Source organism: Loxodonta africana, chromosome 2, assembly GCF_030014295.1.
Source record: "Loxodonta africana isolate mLoxAfr1 chromosome 2, mLoxAfr1.hap2, whole genome shotgun sequence".
In the NCBI taxonomy this organism is placed as follows: Eukaryota; Metazoa; Chordata; class Mammalia; order Proboscidea; family Elephantidae; genus Loxodonta; species Loxodonta africana.
In genome coordinates, this window is record NC_087343.1 from 212,641,290 (window position 1) to 212,664,907 (window position 23,618).

The window sequence follows — 23,618 nt, forward strand, 5'->3', positions numbered from 1 at the left end:
TGACTGCTGCTTCGATACGTGTTGATTGTGGATCCAAGGAAAATTAAATCCTTCCTAACTTTAGTCTTTTCTCCACTTATCATGATGTTGCTTATTGGTCCCGTTATGAGGGCTTGTTTTCTTCATGTTGAGGTATGATCCATACTGAAGGCTGTGGTCTTCGATCTTCATCATTAAGTGGCTTCAAGTCCTCTTCACTTACACTTTGTGTCATCTGCTTATTGCAGGTTGTTAATGAGTCTCCTTCCAATCCAGATGCTCCATTTTTCTTCATATAGTCCAGCTTCTCAGATTATCTGTTCAGCATACAGATAGGCTGAATAGAAGGATACAACCCTGACACACACTGTTCCTGACTTTAAACCATGCAGTAACCCCTTGTTCTGTTCAAATGACTGCCTCTTGATCTATGTACAGATTCCTCATGAGCACAATTCAGTGATCTGGGATTCCCATTCTTCACAACGTTATTCATTAATTTGTTATAATCCACACAGCCGAATGGCTCTGCACAGCCAAAACACAGGTAAACATCTTTCTGGTATTCTCTGCTTTCAGTCAGGATCCATCTGACATCAGCAAGGATATCCCTCATTCCACGTCCTCTTCTGAATCTGACCTGAATTTCTGGCAGTTCCCTGTCAAGGTACCGCTGCAGCTGCTTTTGAATGATCTTTAGCAAAATTTTACTTGCGTGTGGTATTAATGAGGGTCTCCCTCATGGAAGGCAAGAATTCTACCGCTGAACCACCAATGAATGCCCCCTCACCAATACTAGTTACTGTAATTTTTTTAAAGGATTTTGTAAGGATTATACAAAATTGTTTCATGTTTATTTACTAGCAAAGTTAAACAATCTTCATACACATTATTGTCGTTTTGTTATGTTTTAAGGAACTTTCTATTCACGTGCTTAACCCACTCTTCTATAGGTTGTTCACTAACGTCACCCCCTTGGTAGCTATTAATCTCATTTTTGTCACTGTCTTGGGTTAGATCCTTGTAATATATCACCTGTACCTTTGCAAGCACCTCTACGTGCCTTGAAGCAAAGGACAGACCTATCAGTCAACTCTTTGCACTGCAAGGGAGCTCTCAGAAACACCAACAGGATCTATGACTGCTCTGCTTACAACCCCTCCAAAAGCCCCTGGATGGCTGTAGCCTAAACTCCAGCTCCTTAACCTGGGAAGGTCTTGCCTACCTATTCAGCTTCATTTCCAGCCATGCCCTCACATCCAATGCCCTTAACCCCCGCTCTCACCTCTCTGCCTTTGCACTTGCCTCTCCAATACTCAGAACATCTTTCTCCACATCCTTGTCCTTCTCATTTTCTAAAACTTAACTCATTTCTTATCTTTCCCAAGAAGCCTGCCCTGACCGCCTTCTCCTCCCGTGTGTTACCACAGAACCTATGACACAGTAAGGTAACTATCATCCATATTTTAGCACTGGAGCATACATTTTCAGTAAAATTTTCCTGAATGAATGCCTACAAAAAAGTTTTTTTTGTTGTTGTTGCAAAAGTAATATCTCATCCAAGAAAATTTGGAAAACCAAAGAAAGTTGGAGAAAGAAACATGCATAGTTAGCTGTATTTCTTTCCTTTTTTAACTTACTACATTGTTTTTAAAGCATAGTTGTAATTAAACTGTTCAGGCAACTTTGTACATAGCTTTCTTTTCCTGAATCCAGTACACAGAAACAACTAATAACTACAGAATTGTCCATGCTTTCTGCATCTTGAAAAGGTAAGATGGAATTGTGTTCCTTCTGTCTTCTACTGTTGGGTGGGGGAATCCGGGGAAGGCCAGAAGCAAAGTGGATGACATAGTCTGAATACTTACTACGTAGCAAGCACTTTTTTTTTTAGCAAGCACAGCGCTGGGTACCAAAAAATAAAACAAACCAAACCCAACACCATTGAGTCAATTTTGACTCATAGCAACCTTACAGATTTTATGTAAATTTTTCAACTTTTATTAACGATACCGTAGAAAGCATTAACACAATTTCACAGATCAAGAAACCAAGGTTCAAAGAGATTAAGTAACTCAATCAAGGTCAAAGAGCTTATGGGGCAGAAGATAGCCTGAACGTGATTCCACAGCTCCGCCAAGGCACCTGAGGGATACCTCTGAGTTTAAGGCAGGACATGAATAGGAAGCAGTTTGTTAGCTGGATCAGTTTCTGTTTTGGAAGAGAATGACTGCTCATTATTCACCTGATTATAATTCTGGTTTTTAAAAACATTTTGAAATAAAATACAGCCCTCAAGAATGTAAAGTAACCACATGTAAAATGGTGGTGTGATTTTTTAACCAGAACCTGTGAAATGACTGAAACTGAGTCTAAACTGTATGTAGCAAAAGAATTACTGAAAGTACTTAAAAGGAAGGCACTCTAAGGACTGAGGGGTATGAGCAGGAAGTCACACCAATCACTGTGACAGCAAAGAACTCAGTGATCGTGAAGATAATGAGTGTGAGAAGAGACAGGCTTTGCATGGCAGTGTGGGAGGAGAGCAGAGGGGTAGAGCAGAGGCCAGGCTAGAAGTTGGGGCCCAAATCCACTTCTGATATGAATGCCCCCTTCCTGGACAACAGATCTTTGGACTGAGTTTACCTGATACCACAGCTCACAAGTCCGTGAAGAAAGATGTGGTTCAGAAATGGAGACCTCTAGGCCAGACATGGGCGTTACTATTCACATGTAAGATAAAATCCTCCCAAAGGGCCTGATCCTCTAAATAAGCAAAACCAGGACAGACCTCAATTCTGAGAGGGGTACAGGTGTTGGGGGCTGGGTAACATGCCCTATTCAACTGAGAGGCATCACCATTATCAGCCTACGTCATCAAGCAAGAGATATGAAAAACATCACCACAAAGCTGAACGATTTCAGGATGAATGGCTTGACCAAGGACCTTATAAAGGTACCACAGTCCCTATTATGATGGCAAAATGACCAGATTTAATAAGAATAGGGCCAGCTTTGGAACTATGAGCTATCTGAACAGCCCTTTTTTTATTGAGCTATAATTCACACAAGATTTACCATTTTAAAAGTACACAATTCAGTTTTTTTAGTACATTTGCTATGCTGTGCAACCACTACCACTAATTCCAGGATATTCCATCATCCTAGAAAGAACCCTGTGCCTATTATAAACAGCTGATTTTTTTTTTACTAATACCAGTGGGGGCCAAAAACCTCTCATGGGCCACAAGTTTAGACTCCCGGGTGCCACAAATCGGGGTGGAAAAGTGGAGAAAACAGGACAGTTACAGTCCTTGCCCTCATGGACCTTAGCCTACTTGGGAAACAGAAAAATAACAGGCCACATACAAGTAAAGAGACCCTTTCAAATGGTGATAAGAGTTACACAGGAAACAAGGGGCTAGAAGATGAAACAACAAGATGGGAAAGGAAGATACTTGAGATGCGATGGTCTGAGAAGGAACCAGGCAGGTAGAGTCGGAAGAGGACGTTCCATGCCGAGGGCCGGCAGGGCGAACTGCGTGGCCTGTTCATGGCAGTGAAGGCACGTGGAGCACCCCAGATGAAAGGAAGGTGGCCGAGATGACACTGCGGTGGGGGCAGGGCTCTGCAGGTCATGGTAAGGAATTTGTATTTTTCTTTTTTATTTTATTTGAAGTTCAGTGGGAAACCATTAAAAGGTTTTTAAGAAGGGGACTGACATGATGTGCTTTATGAAACATCTACTCTGGCTTTATGTGGACTTGAAATAAACAATTTAGGAGGCCATATTCATAGTCCTGGAAAGAAATGCCAAGATGACAGAAATGTAAAGAGAAAGAAGTAGAGAAATACAAGATACATCTTAGAAATAGAGTCACTAGGAAATAGGGTTTCCTGATCGATTGAAAGGGAAGTGTAAATAGAAGGGTGTCATCCAGGAAAGGGTGCTAGGCTTCTAGCTCAAGGAACTGGCAGACTACCCTGTCATTCACCGAGGCTGGAAAGAGGAACATGAGAGGCAAAGTCAGTACTTAAGGGACAGAAACATTAAACTGGAGTTGTCTGGAGATCAGTGGGGAGCCCTGGGCTGAGGCTATGAAGAGGGGAGTCATCAGCACAAAGATGATATTTAAATTCCCAGGAGTGGATGAATGAAAAGCTATCTTATCATCCAGTTTGAACAAGTACTGAACAATCACCCTGACTACCCATCCTGACTATTGTTGGTGGTGGGTGCTATGAGTCAATTTCCACTCACAGAAACACCGTATGATAGAGCAGAACTGCCTCATGGGGTTTTCTTGGCTGTAATCTTTATGGAAGCAGATCACCAGGTTTTTCTCCTGCAGAGCCACTAGGTAGGTATGAACTGCCAAACTTTTGGTTAGCAGTCGAGCACTTAACCACTGCACCACCACGACTCCTTCCATCCTGGCTACTAAAAAAACAAAAAGTACTACAGTTGAAATAGTTACTCTGGTCCAATGGGTCTCAAACCTAAGGGTGAATCAGAACCACCTGGCAAGCTTGTTAAAACAGACTGCTGATAACGGTGATGATAACACAACAGGGTGAGAGACATTAATGCCACTGAATTGTACACCTAAAATGGTTAAAACGGCACCTTTTTATTAGATTTATTTCACGACAACAAAATTAAACATGCACATTGCTATCCCCAGTTTCCGATTCAGAAAGTCGGGAGTAGGGCCAGAAAACATGCATTTCTAAGAAGTTTTCAGGTGACGCTGCCACTGCTAGTCTGGGGACCTCTTCTCTGGAAGAAATAGTAGACCTAATGTCCAATCCTAACTTCCTATTCACTAACGTGGGTATGTCACTTAACTCCCCCAAGGTGTTTCCTTATATATCCAAGGGTAAGTACTACTCCCCCTAATGGGGTATTGTGAGGATGCAATGGAGTGTTGGGCATCAAATACCTCACATGACGTCATCATAAAAACTCAGTAAATATGAGTTCCCTTTGCATTTAAAGCACACAGGGGCACTCAACGTCAGCGGAATGTGCACATTTTGTTTCTGGTATGGAGTCAGAGAGAGGAAAGGCAGTGTGGAGACCCTACAAAGAACTCAGGCCTGCAGGTCTGCACAGAGCTCCCAGAGCAGGCAAGGGTTTGGGCTCAAACCCCACCCTCCGGGGTTTGTGTAGAGCTGCTTGGACCCCCCAAGTGGGAGGGAGTCGGCCCGAGTCCACCTCTGGTATGAATGCCCCGCTCCTGGGCAATAGGCCTTTGCTCTGTGTTTAGTAACCTCAGGTTCCCAATTTCCAGAAAATCTCAGTTTCACGTAATTCTATTTCTTTGCAAAAAACACAATATAGAGGTGCACGGTAAAATGTGATGTAATTGTTTCATCTTTGTAAGAGTTTTTATGTAAATAAATTCACATGCTCTAATATTTGGGTTTGGGTTGCCTCCAATCTCTCCAGAAACAAGTTTTCTCTCCGTGTTTCATTCTTCACGAGCCAACTCTAAGCCAGGCCTAATCTGACAAAGTATGTTTTACTAAAATGTGTATGGTCACCCTTCCCAAAAAACTTGTATCTTAACCAGGCTCCATCCAAAAGAATGGATGATGAAACTTCAGACGAGTGGTAGAGAAGACATGGAGCAAGAAACTCTGGACAGAGGAAGGACCAGATGGGAGGACTGCCAGGGAGAGTCAGCCCAGCACTCAGTGTCCACATCCTTAAAGCTGGGCCTCCTGGGTGCCAGAGCTCCTTAACTGTGACCAGAGCCAGGCTCCTCTCAGAGCAAGAGCTATGCCTTACCTTCTCATAAGGACAGTACTTAAACATCCTGATGGGGCTGGTGCAGATGAAGACATCAGTGCTGCCAAGAAGAAAAAGCAGAGTGAACCTGCGAGCCTGAGCCCTGCTAGGCCTTTATTATCCCTGCCTGGCACCTACCATGGGAAAAGATATTGGCCTACACTGCCCTCCATACCAGAGATGTCAGCCATGTCTGGTCTGCCCTATCCAATGGTCCCAGCCACAGGTGATTAGCTGGGGCAGCATCTGACTTAGGGGCAGTTTTATACAGCCTGATCCAAAAGGCTAGCTGGGCTAATCAGACACCCTCTCTGGAATTTGAATAGGAAAATACTGAAAAAACATTTACCAATGAGAGAGGCATTAAAAGATGCAGAGAGAGTTACCTGAGGGGGAAGCAGAGTCTTGTGTAACTCAAAGTTATAAGCAATCTATAAGTAGAGAAATATTTCAATACAGGGTGATTAGTCCTGGTGGTGGAGAACATAGAGGAGGAGCACCCAGCCCATACTAGGCTAAGCTCTCTAACACCGTTAGTCCCCTCAAGATAGACTTGGGACTGTTTGAGGAACACTCCTTTGCTGGAGTCTTTGTGCTTCTGGTGCTGAACAGACGTAGGGACAGACCCTGGCAGGGCCTCCTGGGGCCTGATTGCTCCCCGCATCCTTCAGGGCTCCAGCCTCTCTCCAACAGAGCCATCTGGCCCAAAACATCTTCGCGTAAAGCTAGGATTTCCTCACTCTTTTTTGTTTTGTTGCCTCCTTGACAAATCAGTCCCCTGAGAATCATATGTAAGACTAACAGGTCCCTCTGCCTTCTCATTACCTAAAGTCTTAACTCCCTCAGCAACCCTCTGCCAACTACGGCAGCACCTATCCCACCTGCAGGGCAGTCCCATCTGGGTTCCTGTTTTATCTCCTAGATGCTCAATCTCTCCCGAACATTCTCTTACCTCTTGCCTTAACTGAAACCCGGCTTTACCTGTAGAACTGACCTCCCCTGCGTGCCCCGGAAGTGAAAGCTGTTTTTTCCCATACCCCACATACTTCAGAGACAGAAGGTGGGGAAAGCAGCTTCCTTCTCCACTGCTATTGAAACAATCCAGCTACACTCCTACCCCCTTCCTTGTTGCTGTCATCTACAATTCCCAGGAATTGCTCATTATGCCCCTACTCACCTCACTGGCTCACTGTCTACCCCTTCTTCCTCACTCTCACAATCATCCTCAGGGACTTTAGCACACGCATAGATAGATATACACTTACGTGCACATGCAGCTTCCACTCCTTGGCCTCTCAGTTCCTAATCCTCACCTGCAAAAACCTCCTCCTCCATCCCGTCTCCTACTGTCACACCAGAGGATTGTAATCACCAGGAACTGCACTTCTGCCAACAAACTTATTCTAACATCCTCCACTCAATTCTTCAGCCCCATCAGTACACACAGCCTACTAGCCCCATCATTTTTCATTCCCCTCGCCACCTCCACCCCTGCAGCTGCACATCTCTCCTTTATCTAGTTTGAGTTCTACGGCCTCACATACAATGTAGTGTCACGAATTGTCTAAATTCCTGAGGGATAAGAATCAGGATCACTACAAAGCTAGTTCCTATGGGGTGGGGAGGTCAGACGTACCTCTGCTAACTTCTTCACCTTTTCTGACAGCAACTGTTCCCCCCACGGCACTCTCTTCTTCTCTGCAGCGTTCAATAACTCACTGCAACAGCCGTACAGAACTCGTAACCCATACTCAGTTATATGATTTCTTAGGCTGTAACAGGCTACAACTCAGGATACCATGTAAGAAACAGGAATAACTTGGGATCAGCAACAGGAAGCACAAAGGCAAGGTCTGGTGGGGTTCCCAAAATGGAAAGCACATCCCTCCCTTCTTCAGTGCAGGACAGCTTCTGACCAGAAGCTCTAAAAGCAAAAAGGTTCAGGAAGCAGATAAGCTCTCCACTGGAACAGCTCTAAGACTGTTCTCAGCCAATGCCACTGCCTTCCTCCAGCGATCAGCAAGTGCAGCTTCTCTGCCAGGCAGGTACCGTGACTCAGCTTCTCTGCCATGTAGTCCTCTCCACTGCTGGCCTCCCTGCCGTCAGGCTCCCTGCCTCCTGCCTCTCTGCCGCTAACTAGCCTAGGTCATAGCCATTGTAGTAGACCGCTCGGCTCTCTCAACTGATGGTCTCCTAGCAGCAACTCTCTGCCTTTCGGCCTCTCTACCACTGGACCTTCCGCCACTAACTGGCCCAGCTCACAGCCAGTGTACCAGCTTGCTCAGCTCTCTTAGCTGCACTCCGCCATGAGGCTCTCTATCATCATCCTCTCTGCTATCAGCCTCTCCACCACTAACTGGCCCAGCTCACAACCAGTATAGAAGCTTGCTCAGCTCTCTTTGCTATTCTCTGCCCTCAGGCCTCTAGGTCTAACCGGCCCAGCTCACAGCCAGTGCAGCACCTTCAAGACCACTCAGCTCCCACACAGCTTTGCTTCTCTGCCAGCCCAGCTCTTAGCCAGCATCCCTCTTAACCAGGAGGCCTCTCAAACCTCTGTGGTCCTGCCACTTACATATCCCAATCCAGCAGGGCTTCCCTCACCAGACCAGAGTCCAACCAATCCTCAACTACCCATGAGATGATGTCAATCAACTCAGGTCTTGTTAATTAAGAGGCCACAGTACCAAACCATCAAGTTGTTTACAACTTAACGAAGAACTGTCAATCAACCCTGGGAATCCCTTGGGCAAAAGTAACAAATCCACCTAGGTAGAAAACAACCTGAAGTCCCCCCATCCAAGCTGCTTCTCCAAAGAACTAGAGCAAAGGTTAGAACTGCTCAGGGCTTAGAAGAAAAATCTCCCGAGCTGTTTTTCAAAAACAACAAAGCAAAAGGCCCCATAAAAGAATTCATTGTACCACACCCTGTAACTACTCTCTTCGCATTTGTCTTCCTCCAAGGGGCTTGCAGAACCCCCAAGAGAATCCAGCCAACCAACTTCTCCCACCTACACCCAAACCACTGAATGTGAAGCACCACAGAGGATTATTGACCATCCCATAAGAGCTGTTTTTCAGAAAAGTCTACTCTTGTTACATTTTTATTACAACTTTGACAACACCTCACCATGATTGGTTGATTCCCTAGGATTCCTCTCTCCTGGCAGGAGGCAGAGGCACTGGCCCACCAACTCTAAAGTTACCTGCTACAGAACATTCCTGGGGTGGCAGTAGGGAGCCGAGGGCATTTTTTTAGGGCTGTGCACAGTAGTTGTAGAATCATGTGCAAAAACTCATTCACAAAAATTATGCAAACTGCTCACACATCACAGGCTTGAGGATCCTCCCCTCACTGTCCATGAATATGTATGTCACTCCCTATATAAGGAGCAAATCTGCCTTAGTTCAGGGAGCTGGCAGCCTTAGGTCATGAGACCCTCCCTGCCTCCCAGTTTGCAAACTGTGAATAAACCTTTCTATTCTTCCAACTCCATGTCTGGCTGACTTCAATTCACTAGTCTTCTGGGCAAGAACCTGTTAGTTGTCAGCTTCAAACGTTGTGGGAGGAAAAAAAATCATGTAATCAGTTTGATCAGTCTTACCTTAAATCCGTGACCACAAACCCAAGGCATTCAGGAATGCCTGGCAACCTTATTACAGCATCTTAGTCTGTGTGTCCACCGTGCTACTCTCCAGGACTGTGTGACGCATCTGCCCCCATTTCCTCAACTTCTCAGCCAATGAGACTTCCTGTCATCTCACTATTACATCTAGAGGCTCACTGGTACCTGCACTCATTTTCTTCTCCCTCACCACTACACTGGAGGAAGAAGTATCCCTCCCTCCTCTCAAAAGCCCAGCTCTCCATTCTACTCTGGATTCCATCTCCTTTTTTTCTTCGAAGAACTTGGCCCCTGCGATACTCTGTTTCTCTCTTCCTCTTCAGTTACTCCTTCTCTACTAGATCATTCAAACATTTTCTGGTAACTCCCGCCCTAGAATAATATATACAAAGCTTTGACTCCCCGGCACCTCCCCTCCAATCACTGCCCTGTATCTCTGCTCCCTTCACAGCAAGATACATCCAACAGATTGCCTGCCTTGCTAACTTCATTACCTTACCTCCTGTTCCTGCTTCTACCCCCTCCAGCCTAAATCATGTCCCCTCCACTGTATAGAAATTTCTCATTGTCACCAAGGACCTTCAGGTCACCATGGCAGTGAACACTTATCCATTTTTAGCTCATTCACCAGCATTTACCACATGTGGCTGTGCCCTCCTTCTGGAAACATCTCTCTGGCTCTGTCCCACCCACTCCTCACTGGCTGCTCTGGCTCAGTCTCTTCTTCTCACCTCTACTTACAGGAATGGCCTAGGGTGGGTTCTAGACCCTTTGCTGCTCTCTATTTACACTCTCACCTCAGGGACATCACCCAGTCCCATGGCTTTAAATACCATCCCTAGGCTGATGACTCCAAACTTTATGTTTATTATTCAGATTTCTCTCCTGAGTGGCAGATTCATATCCTTCAGGGCCTATTAAATGCCTCCAGTTGGACATCTAGCAAAGAGTCCTGGTGGCACAGTGGTTAAGCACTCAGCTACTAACCAGACGGTTGGCAGTTTGAATCCACCAGCTGTTCCTACAGGAGATAAGATGTGGCAGTCTGCTTCTGTAAAGGGTCATAGCCTTGGAAACCCTGTGGGGCAGTTCTACTCTGTCCCATAGGGTTCCTATCAGTCAGCATCGACTCGACAGCAATGGGTTTGGTTTTTGGCTTGGACATCTAACTGGCATCTCAAGCTCAGCATTTCCAAAATGGAACACTTGAGTCTCCCCAAGCCCACAACATGCTCTTTCCCCTACCCTCCATACTTCCGTTAAGGCACCAGCTGCTCAAAAAAAAAAAAACCTAAAAATCACCACTTTTTCCTCCCTTTCCTCTATTCCCCAACATCTGATCCATCACTAGGTTCCATCAGTTCCACCTCCCACCACAACAGTATCTTCTAATCTGTCAGCTTCTCTCCGCTCCATGGTCATAACCTAGTGCAAAACTCTGCTGTTACTCACTGAGACTGCTGCAATCCCCACCTCAGTGGATTCTCAACTGCCAACTCTGCCCCCTCCAAGTCATTCTCCATGCAGTATCCAGTTGATATTTTTAGAAACAGCTTTAATGAGGTATAACTGGCATGCAATAAACTGCACATATTAAAAGTGCACAATTTCATAGATTTGGACATTATGTATACACCTGGAAAACCATCACCACTATCAGATTAAATATATCCCACCACCCTGGTTTCCTTGTGCTTCTTTGTAGTGCCTTCCACCTGCCCCTCCCTGTCATCCTGACCCCATCCGTGAGCCCCAGGCAGTGATCTGTTTTCTGTCACTAAGGATTAGTTTGCTTTTTCCAGACTTTTATATAAATGGAATCATAGAGTATATACTTTTTTTCTGTCTGGCTTCTTTCATCCAGCCAAAGTATTTTTAGATTTATCCACGTTTGTACACGTTATCAATAGCTCATTCCTGTTTTTTTTTTTTTAATTGAACGGACTGGTTTTTTTAAATTATTGAGATATAATTCACATACCATAACATTCGCCTACTTTACGTGTATAATTAATTTTAGTATATTTACAGAGCTTTGTAAGTATCATCATAATCAAATTTTAGATCGTTTCTATCACCCCAGAAAGAACCCTCATGCCCAATTATAGTCACTACCCATTCCCACCCTCAGCCCTAACCAAAAAACCAAGCCCATTGCTATCAAGTTGATTTCGGCTCATAGTAATCCTACAGGACAGAGCAGAACTGCCCTATAGGGTTTCCAAGACTGTAAATCTTTTCGAAAACAGACTGCCACATCTTTCTTCCATGCAGCAGCTGGTAGGTTTGAGCCACCGACCTTTTGGTTGGCAGATGAGCGCTTTAACCTCTGTACCACTAGGGCTCCTTCCCCTCAGTCCTAGGCAACCATTAATCTTTCTGTGTCTACGGGTTTGCTTTTCCTGGACATTTCATATAAATGGAATCATACAGTATATATTTTTTTGTGATTGACTTGCACTCAGCATCATGTTTTCAAGGTCTATTATGTTGTAGCATGTATCAGTGCTTCATTCCCCTTTATGGATGAATAATATTCCATTGTATGAACAGGCCACATTTTGTTTACCTACTCATCAGGGGATGGACATTTGGGGTGTTTGCAGTTTTTGGCTATTATGAACAATGCCGCTGTGAACATTCACGTACAAGCATTTGTGTGGACGCCTGTTTTGTCTTGAGCAGACACCTAGGAAAGGAGTTGCTGGGTCATATGATAACTCTATGTTTAACTTTTTAACAAACTGCCCAACTCCTTTCCAAAGTGATTGCCCCATTTTACATTCTCACTAGCAAAGAATAAGGGTCCCAATTTCTCCACATCCTGTCCAACACTCATTATTTTTTATTCCAGCCATTCTAGTGAGTGTGAAGTAGGATCTCCCTGTGGTTTTAATTGGCATTTTTCTAATGACTAATGATACTGAGTATTTTTACATGTGCTTATTGGCCATTTGCACAGATTTTTGTAGGAATGTATGGAAATTCTTTATCCCAAATCCATGTTTTTAAAACCTAGATTAGATCATATCATTCTCTTTTCAGTCTCATCTTCTACCTTCCTGCTCCCTACCCCCTACTAAATCCTGGCCACCCTTGTCTCTTTTCTGTTACACAAATAAGCAAAATCCTAAAGGGCCTTTAAATTTGCTGTTTTCTCTGCCTGGAATGATCCTCCACTGGCTCTTCTTAGCCTAGTTCATTCTTACTCTTCAGGTCTAAAGTCAAATGTCACCTCCTCAGACACATCTTTCCACCCTACCTAGAGAATTCCTTTTCCCATTTACTCTCTAACACATTACCTTGTTTTTTCCTTCACAATGCTATTACAATCTGAAATTATGTTTACAAACGCCTTGAGACCTGAGATCTTAGATGTCCTATTTGCAACTATATCCCCAGTGCTTAGAACAACACCTGACACATAATAAATGATTGTATATACATATACACACATACACACATACACACACACACATAAGCCAATGAATAAATTGCCTTGTATCCTAGGCTCAACAATAAATAAGGACTACTACTTTGCAGGACCTGGACTCACATCTAAAGATAAATTACTGATTAGACCAGGCCAACAACACAACTCAAACTCTAAGCATTTTGTGCTTCTCTGATTCCTACTAATCACATTAGAACTTCGAACACTGTCATGGATTGAATTATGTCCCCCAAAAAATGTATATATCAAATTGGTTAGGCCATGATTCCCAGTATTGTGATTGTAATTTTATGTTGAGAGGATTACGGTGGGATTGTAACACCACCCTTAGTCAGGTCACCTCCGTGAGCCAAGGTAAAGAGAGTTTCCCTGGAATGGGGCCTGCATCACCTTTTATCTCTCAAGAGAGAAAAGGGAAGCAAGCAGAGAGTTGGGGACCTCATACCACCAAGAAAGCAGCACCAGGAGAAGAGCAGGTCCTTTGGACATGGGGTACCTGCACCTGTGAAGCTCCTCAATCAGGGAAAGACTGAAGACAAGGACTTTCCTCCAGAGCCGACAGAGAAAAAAAGCCTTCCCCTGGAGCCAAAGCCCTGAATTTGGACTTCTAACCTCCTAGACCGTGAGAAAATAAATGTCTCTTTGTTAAAGCCATCCACTTGTGGTATTTCTGCTATGGCTGCACTAGAGGACTAAGATAGAATTTGGTAGTGAGAGAGTGCAGTGCTGCTCTAACAGATACCTAAAATGTGGAAGCGGTTTTGGAACTGTGAATGGATAGAGTTGCAAAAGCTGCAGAGGACCAGCACAGCAGAGAGCCTGCAGCAGCAGTGAAGTGGCAACAGCAGCGGAACCAGGAGACCAGCGCAAGATGGCACTGGAGCCAGCCCACGGAGCAAGAGAGCTGAGTGCCTGTGTGCAGAAGGCTTCCTGGCGGGAGTGGGGTGCCTCTGGGAACTTATCTGTGGAGCTACAGAGCTTTGGGACACTTGCCCCAGCAGGGCAGATGCGGGTGTGAGGACCTAGGTGCCAAGAGGCCAAGAAACCAGGAAACGAAAGCTGAAGAGACAAGGAACACAAGAAGCTGAGTGGCCTTGGTCTCAAAAGGTATGGCCATGACCTCAGGGATTTCAAAGGGTGGACCCATGGCCTCTGGTGTTTCTAAGGGCGGAGTTGCCACTCAGATGGAGAGAAGAATGTTGCGTCTAAAGCCGAGGGAGCAAAGTTGCTGTCACAGTGGGCCTGGAAGGCGGAGTTGAAGCCCAGGGCCCAGGAGCCTCCACTCAGAATATGGAGAGTGTGGTCAATACCTAGAGTCTGGAAGTTGTCTCAGAGAACAAAGGATTATTTTCAAAGCTTTGAGGGCTAATACAGTGTGTTCTGCTAACTTGTTTGGTACCTGTTATGCCTTCTTTCCCTCCAGTTTCTCCCATTTGTAATGGAAATGTCTAGCTTGGGCCTTTTCTGCCATTGTACCTTTGGAAGCAGATAACTCGTGTTCTAGATTTCACAGATGAAAAGGAATTTTTGGATTTTGGACTTGGGCTTGATTTAAGACTTCCGCTATGCTTACGATGAGATAAGTATGCTTTGCATGTTGCAAGAACGTGATTTTTTGGGGGGCCAAAGGGTGAAATGCCATGGATTGAATTATGTCCCCCCAAAGATGTGTATATCAACTTGGTTAGGCCATGATTCCCAGTATTGTATGGTTGTCCTCCATTTTGTGATTGTAATTTTATGTTGAGAGGATTAGGGTACGATTGTAACACCTCCCTGATCCAAGGTAAAGGGAGTTTCCCTGGGGTGTGACCTGCACCACCTTTTATCTCTCAAGAGATAAAAGGAAAGGGAAGCAAGCAGAGAGTTGGGAATCTCACACCACCAAGGAAGCAGCACCAGGAGAATAGCGTGTCCTTGGACACAGGGTCCCTGTGCCTGAGAAGCTCATCGATCAGAGGAAGATTGAAGACAAGGACCTTCCTCTAGAACTGACAGAGAGTGAAAGCCTTCCCTGGAGCTGAAGCCCTGAATTTGGACTTGTAACCTACTAGACTGTGAGAAAATAAATTTCTCTTTGTTAAAGCCGTCCACTTGTGGTATTTTTGCTATGGCAACTAAGACAAACACTAACAATTTTAGTGACTTTATAAGGCACAATTAAGGTCAAATCATAGCTCCTGTTGGATTTGTCATTCAGATTACTAAATCTAAGCAAAACTGAGACCAGTAAAATTCTCCAAGTCCAGAAATAAACTCCTACTTTTCTGGTCAACTGATTTTGACTTTCCATTCAACAGGAAAGAAGAGTCTTACAACAAATGGTGCTAGGACAACTGGATAGCTACAAGCAAAAGAACGAAGCTGGACCCCTTTCTTATACTACACAAGTATCAACTCAAAATGGATCAAAGGCTTTCCCAGAAGAAAACAGAGATAAATCTCCATGGTCTTGGGTTAGATAATTTTCTCCAAATATGACACCAAAAACGTAAGTGACAAGAGAAAAAAATATATAAAATGGGCCTCATCAAAATTAAAAACTTTTGTGCTTCAAAGGACACAAGAAAGTAAAACAACAATCCAATCCACAGAAAAAAGAATATATTTGCAAATTATACATCAGGTAAGGGGTTGGTATCTAGACTATACAAAGAACTCTAAAAAGTCAACAATAAAAAAGACAAATACCTGACTAAAAAAATGGGAAAAGGATTTGAATAGACATTTATCTAAACAAGGTGTACAAACAGCCAATAAATACATGAAAAGATACTCAATATCACAAGTCATTAGGGAAATATAAATCAAAACCATACCCATTTCACACCCACCAGGATGGCTAAAATAAAAAAGTCAGACAATAACAAGTGTTGACAAGGATGTGCAGAAACTGGAACCCTCATACACTGCTAGTAGAAATATAAAATGATATAATAGCTTTGGAACACAGTTTGGCAGTTTCTTAAAATGTTAAACACAGAGTTACCATATGACCCAGCAGTTCCACTCCTAGGTATCAATGAAAACATGCATCCACGCAACAGCTTACACATGAATGTTCACCGCGGCATTATTCATAATAGCCAAAAAGTGGAAACAAACCAAACGTTCACCAACTGATGAGCGGGTAAACAAAATCTGGTCTATTCATACAGTGGAATATTATTCACCCATAAAAAGGAATGAAGCGCTGATGCACGCTACAACACTGATAAATCTCGAAACATCACGCTAAGTGAAAGAAGCCAGTCACAAAAGAACACATATTGCATGATTCCATTTATACAAAATGTCCAAATTAAGCGAATCTATAGAGACAGAATATAGATTGTGGTTGCCAAGGGTTGCAGAGGAAGGGGAGAAACTGAGAGTGACTGCTAACAAGTATAGGATTTCTTCTGGCGGTCATTAAAATGTTCTGAAATCGACTGTGGTGATGAACATACAAAAACCATTGGATTGTATGTTTTAAATGGATTGATTTTAAGTTATACCTCAATTAAACTATATGTTATCAGGAAGTACATCATCTGCAAATGTTAATGGATTTTAGTTGACTGCGTATAATGGTTACCGTGAGTACAGGCTTCAGTCCATAGAATCATTCATTTCACTATGACAAAACAAAAATGTCTCAAATGATACCCCTCCTCCTTCCTAAATTTCTAATTTCTAAATTAAGTCTCTCGTTATACCTTTTCATATACCTTGTCTTTTTTTTTTTATATCCCAGCACTTATCTCAATTTGTAATCATATTCACTTACGTGATCCTTTGCTTGATGTCTCCTATCTCACTGATGTGTAAGCTAGGTGAGGGCAAGGGCAAGATTTTGTTCATTTCTGTATCACCGGTGCCTACCAATATCTACCACATTCAGTTCTTAAATTTGCTGAATAAATGAACCGTGAACATCCAGCAAACCAGGTCAAAATAACTAGGTATTTTCTCAAGTTAGTGGATCAAAATATCTTACTAGCCTACACACTGAGTGTGTTTTCCCACTTAGGCTTTTACTTGGTCCAGTGATGATGGGACAAGCATGGCTCTGTGCAGGGGTGTAGGAGAGAGAAGGGAGGAAAGTAGAAGGAATAAAGGAGAAGTAATGGCAGGAAGAAGAATGTATGGTCCGACTGGGGCAGAAATATAAACTTACTTTTCTAGATTGGCCATTTGCTTAACAGCTTCCACAGCCCCTGGCAGAGGCTCAAGTTCAAAAAAGAAATTCTTCGACTCCCATATGCTGATGGCCTTCTCCTGGGAAGATGAGAAAAGCAGGTTACTTCCAGGATCTTCAGTAGCTCACTGCCCTCACCTCAGAGAGGATATCAAGGCTGGCAGCAGCAGCTGAGAAGCTAGGGTGGGGTCTCCACATTCCCCTTACCCCCAAACACACCCCCAAGGACATGTTCTCTGTGGGGACAGGAAGGGGGTCGCATGAGTCTGTGTGTGTGTCTGAGCTCCCCTTCTGGATAGATTTTCACTCTGTAGCGATCCAGCAGAGGGAGCCCAGCTAAGGTGTCAGGGGCTATGGACTCCCAAGCCTGCTCTGACCTTCCCCATAGCTTCCTTGTAGCTCTCTGGGACCTACAGCCTATCTTTGGGGCACTGCTGGGAGGAGGCCATCATTAGGAACCACATACTTGCTAGGCACAATTCTCATGGCTGCAGGCACCTTGAAGGTGGACCAGATCTTGCCATGTCAAGTAGAGTCATTCAATTTTAGAGCTGGAAGAACTCAGAGATAAGGGGTAAGGAGGCCCAGATGGCAGAGACCACTGGACAGAGCTCCGGGCTCTTCACTTCTCATCAACCAGAAGACCCTGCTTTAATCTGTTTTGCGCAGTGGGGGCAAATAAGTAATTTTTTTAAGGATTATGTTGTTTTTAATATTTGAAAGCCAAAATTCTAGACTCTTGTTTTACATACTAGAAAACAGAGGCTCAGAATGGGGAAGGGATTAACCTAACGTCACACTGCGAGACAGTGGACAAGCTGGGAATGCAGCCCACATCTCCCGACTCCCACCTTATGTTGATGGATCAAGTTTTCAGAACATGATACCTTTCTAGGGCCAGGACAAGGGGAAAGTAACAAAAGGGGAGAGAAAGCTCAGCCTCTGAGAAACAGAAACCTAAATTCCCCAGTGTGGTGTAGGAAGTGCCTTTGCCAGGACACGTGCAAGGACAACCACCCCTAACAGAATGCATACAAGGTAGGGATCACAGCTGGCAATGTTCTTATGAGCTACAAAACCAAACCACTGCCATGGAGTCAATTCCGACTCATAGCGAACCTATACGACAAAGTAGAACTGCCCCATAGAGTTTCCAAGGAGCACCTGGTGGACTTCAACTGCTAACCTTTTGGTTAGCAGTTGTAGCACTTAACCACTTTGCCACCAGGGTTTCCATGAGTTACTAAATATTAAGCAAATGAGTGCTTATCACTAACACGTTTTTTCTCATTTGATCCACACAACCCACAAGGAGCAACGGTTGCAGTCCGCAGTTTATAGACAAGGAAACTAAGGCTCGCAGAAGATTTTTTAAGATGACTTAGTGGTGACACTGTTAGAACTGAACTCAGGTCTCCGACTCAAACACAGAGGCAGCATAGAGTGGTGGCGAGCACACTCGACTTATGAGACAGAAAGTCCTCCCTCTGCTCTGTGACCCTGGGTAAATTATTACCACACCTCAATGAGCCTCACTCTCCTCACCTATAAAGTGAAGAAAGGAGTCCATACTGTCCTTCCAGGATTGTTGGGAGGGTATACAATACTACATGTAAAGCACCTAGCACTGAGCCTAGTACATCATGCCAACATCTCAGCCTCCCTTTGCTCTGGTCCCTACCTGCCGCCACTAACTTGCTCTGAAACCTTGGGCAAGGCATGTCCCTTCTCCTGTGTTTCCTCAACTGTTTCAACAATTTAAAATTCTAAGTCACTTAAAGAGATCGTCTTTCCACATCTGCCCTACATACCTCCCAGAGAGTACTAGGAAGATCAAAGGGGACCCAGAACAGTACTTTGTAAAGTAGAAATGCCAACATATGTAAGCTGCTGGGCTTTCTGGGTTTGGTTTTGGCTGTTTTTAACCACAGATACTGGGCCAACTCAGACAAGACGAGACTCAGAGATCTCCTGCTGTGGACTGTGCTGTGGATCCAGGACTTGGGAGTGAGGACCAACTCTGCATCTATTTAAAGTTACCGATGTTCCTGCTGTGCTACCAAGGAGCCTCGCCCCCTCCGCAATCATAAGCACTCAGCTGTTAACCAAAGGGTCAGTGGTTCAAACCCACCACCAGCTCCACAGGAGAAAGATGTGGCAGTCTACTCCTACAAAGATTACAGCCTTGAAAACCCACTGGGCAGTTCTATTCTGTCCTATAAGGTCTCTAAGAGTCAGATAATCAACTTGACGGCAACAGCATTGGTTTTTGTTTTTTTTTTTTCATAATGCCTCCAGAAGGAGAAATCAGCAATCGCTCCCGAGCCCCTAACTGGGACAATCACTCCTCACTGCCCCACAAGCTCTGCTCCTTTGCCTTGTACTCGGAGAACAGTGCTCACGGCCTTAGACCTGGAATCTGTCCATCTTTCAAAGAACTAAAAAGCCACTCTTAGAGTTGGGAGTAGGCTTAGTCTCACCACATTAATACACTCCTGAGAGGAAATAAGATGCCCACCAGCGCTGTCCACCATCTATAAATGAACACACACAGAGCCCTACAGTTTATTACTTAGGCTGCAGACATTACCAGGGCATTTTCTCTGTGTCAAGTTTTTAATTAGGTAACAGGACTAGGAGAAGTCACCACACTGGGCTCCATGAAAGTCACCTCCTGGAGTGCCTGGCGTTCATGAAGAAAAATGGTACTCAATTTCCTTTTTAATACCTGTCCCTCCACAAACTAAATTATTATAGAAGTCATTTTTGAGGTGCTCTTTTCAAGTGAGAAGAAATCTCACTTGTTAAGAGACAGCAGGGCCAGAGAATAAGACTTTGGGATGGGGAATGTTAACTGTGTTTGAGAGGCCTGGGTATGAATGCTGGTTGAGCTCCTTACTAGCTGTGTAACTTTGGCCATGTTACGTATTCTTTCCAAGCCTCAGTTTCCTCATCTGTAAAACAGAGATAATATCTACCACACAGAAGAGAGAATGCAGTGAACCTGTGGTCACAAAATGGACTCTAAAATCACTATCATCATCACGAATCCTCTGGCCATTCAGGGAATGCCAGAAAACAGCCATCCTCTTTATGTGATGTCCAGAAAGTCACTCAACCTCTCTGGGCCTCAAATACCCCTGGAAGCTGTACTTTCACAGAAAGGAACAAAAAAGAAGGCTAAAGACATCCATCAAATGCATGGGAGGCAGAAAGAGGAATGTAACTGTGGTAGGGGTCAAAAAGGATTTTACTTGCAACATTTACTGCATTAAGTATATTGTTGTTGTCAGGTACCATTGAGTTGGTTCCGATTCATAGCGACCCTACGTACAACAAAACAAAACACTGCCTGGTTCTGCACCATCCTCAATTGTTGTTACGCTTGAGCCCACTGTTACAGCCACTGTATTAATCCATCCCCTTGAGGGTCTTCTTCTTCTTCACTGACCCTCTACTTTACACCAAACATGATGTCCCTCTCCAGGGACCGGCCCCTCCTGATAACATGTCCAAAGTATGTGAAACAAAGTCTCACCATCCTTCTTTCTAATGAGCATTGTGGTTGTACTTCTTTCAATACAGATTTGTTCCTTCTTCTGGCAGTCTGTGGTACAGTCAATATTCTTCGCCAACACAGTAACTCAAAGGCATCAACTCTTCTTCAGTCTTCTTTATTCATTGTCCAGCTTTCACATGCATGAGGTGATTGAAAACACCATGGGTTGGGTCAAACACACCTTAGTCCTTAAAGTGGCATCCCTGCTTTTTAATACTTTAAAGAGATCTTTTGCAGCAGATTTGCCCAATGCAATACCTCGTTTGATTTCTTGACTGCTGCTTCCAGGGGCGCTGATTATGGATCCAAGTAAAATGAAATCCTTGACAACTTCAATCTTTTCTTCATTTATCGTGATGTTGCTTATTGGTCCGGTTGTGAAGAAGACGTAGAAGGACTGGTGGTCTACTTCTGGAAAAAATTAACCAGCGAACACCTTACGAATAGCAGCAGAACACTGTCTAACATGGTGTGAGATGATGAGCCCTTAGGTTGGAAGGCACTCAAAATACAACTGGGTAAGAGCTGCCTCCTCAAAGTAGAATCAACCTTAATGACGTGGATGGAGTCAAGTGTTGGGGACCTTCATTTGCTGATGTGGCATGACTCAAAATGAGAAGAAAGAGCTGCAAACAACCATTAACAATTGGAACATGGAATGTACAAAGCAGGAAAATTGTAAAATGTCAAAAAGGAAATGGAATGCATAAACCTCAATATCCTAGGCATTAGTGAGCTGAAATGGACTAGTATTGGCCACTGTGAATCGGACAATCATGTGATCTACTACGCCGGGAATGACTAATTGAAGAGGAATGGTGTTGCATTCATCATCAAAAAGAACATTTCAAGATCTATCCTTAAGTATGATGCTGTCTGTCTGTCAGTGATAATATCCATACACCTACGAGGACAATCAGTTAATAGGACTGTTATTCAAATTTGCGCACCAACCACTAAGGCCAAAAATGAAGAACCTGAAGATATTTACCAACTTCTGTGGTCTGAAATTGATCAAACATGCAATCAAGATGCATTCATAATTACCGGTGATTGGAATGTGAAAGTCAGAAACAAAGAAGGGTCAGTAGTTGGAAAATATGGCCTCGGTGATAGGAATGACACTGAAGATTGAATGATAGACTTCTGAAAGACTAATGATTCCTTCACTGCAAATACCTTTTTTCAACAACACAAATGGCGACTATACACATGGACCTCGCTGGATGCAATACACAGGAATCAAATCAACTACATCTGTGGAAAGAGATAATGAGAAACTCAATACCATTAGTCAGAGGCCAGGGGCCAACTGTAGAACAGACCATCAGTTGCTCATAAGTTCAAGTTGAAGTTGAAGAAAATTAAAACAAGTCCATAAGAAGCAAAATATGACCTTGAGTATATCCCACCTGAATTTAGAGACCATCTCAGTAACAGATTTAACACACTGAACACTAATGACTGAAGACCAGATGAGTTGCAGAATGACATCAAGGACTTCATAAACGAAGGAAGAAAGAAGTCATTAAAAAGACCAGAAAGAAAGAAAAGACCAAAGTGGATGTGAAAAGAGACTCTGAAACTTGCTCTTGAACATAAGAGTAGATAACATGAAAGGAAAAAACGATGAAGCAAAAGAGATGAACAGAAGATTTCAAAGGGCTGCTAAAAAGACAAAATAAGTATTATAATGAAATGTGCATTAAGTATACATATAACAAAAACATAAAAGTTAAAATGTCACTGGTAAATAGAGAGTTGGATTATGCTTTGTCGTCTTCTGTATTTGTAAAGAGGCACCCTGGTGGGGCAGTGGTTAAGTGCTCAGCTGCTAACCAAAAGGCTGTTGGAAACCACCAGCCACTCCACTGTAGACACTTGAAAACCCTACAGGGTAGTTCTACACTATATACAGGGTCACTATGAGTGGGAATCCACTCGACCGCAGTGGGTTTTGTTTGCTGGGTACTTAGAAAAGTCCTCACGACAGTCACTGAGGTGGGGCTGTGTGACACTGCGCTTGGGCCTCAGCAGGACCCTATGGTACAAGAGGAGGGCTCAAGCGCAGCCACTGCAGGGTCACGCAAGGTCACCGGGGACCTCCATCACCCTGCCTGAGATCTCACTCTCCTGGTCCCGGCTCCGGCTCCGGCGGCCTCAGTCTCCTGGTCCTGGCTCCCAGGGCTTCAGTCCCCCGCCCAGCCCGCGGGGCTTCATTTCCCCCGCCTGGGGTCTCGCTCCCCTTGCCCGGCTCCCGGTGTCCTCGGTCCCCCCGTCCTGGCCCTCGATGTCCTCGGTCCCCCCGTCCTGGCCCTCGGTGTCCTCGGTCCCCCCCGCCCGGTTCCTGGGGCCTCAGTTTCCCCGTCCTGGCCCCCGTTGTCCTCAGTCCGCCCGTCCCGGCTCCCAGGGCGCAGCCGGGGTGCTCACGCTCAGCTCTGGCCGCAGCCGGCCGTACTGATCCGACAGCCAGAAGCCGCGCCGGTCCTCCAGCGCGATGAAGGGCTGGTCGGGATAGCGCGCGCGGAACTTTCTGAGGAAACCGCCCTCGAAGTCGGCCAGCACGCCGTCCATGTCCACTAGCACCCGCAAGGCGCGGCCGCCCACCTCGCCCGACGCCCGCAGCCGCCCGTTCGGGGCCCCACCGGGCCGCCGCAGACACCGGCCGCCCAGCCGGATCATGGCCCCGCGCAGGCGCTCTCCGCGGCCACCCGGGCCCGACCCGCAGCCATAGCGCGTCTGAGGAGAAGCCCACCCGCCAGCGCGCGGCGGGCGGGCGAACCAGGGCGAGCACGCAGGCCCAGCCCCAGAGCGAGGCTGCAGCGCGCGCCCCCGCACCCAGCAGTGCGGGTGAGCGGGCGAGCGCTTAAAGGGACAGGCGCCCGGCGGAGGCGGGCCCGGGGGCGGGGCTTCAGGAAGCGCCCTGAGTGCGCTCCCCGGTTCTCGCCTCACGCCTTCCCTTGGCCTCTGGCTGGGCCCTTCTGCCCACTGCAGCAGTGTCGGGTGGAACAGCCGTGGGCCCCGCAGAA

General features: G+C 45.1%; 1 protein-coding gene across 1 annotated transcript in view; it reads right to left on the minus strand.

Moving 5' to 3' along the window:
* The window catches only part of NT5M (5',3'-nucleotidase, mitochondrial), a 62,108-nt gene extending 38,837 nt beyond the window's left edge, over window positions 1-23,271 (minus strand). Inside the window, exons 1-3 of the mRNA XM_064279407.1 lie at window positions 23,020-23,271; window positions 17,010-17,110; window positions 5,774-5,834 (exon numbers count right to left, since the gene is read on the minus strand). Coding sequence (XP_064135477.1) covers window positions 5,774-5,834; window positions 17,010-17,110; window positions 23,020-23,271 — 414 coding nt within the window. The remainder of the gene's footprint in view (window positions 1-5,773; window positions 5,835-17,009; window positions 17,111-23,019) is intronic.
* Between the last annotated feature and the right edge of the window lie 347 nt (window positions 23,272-23,618).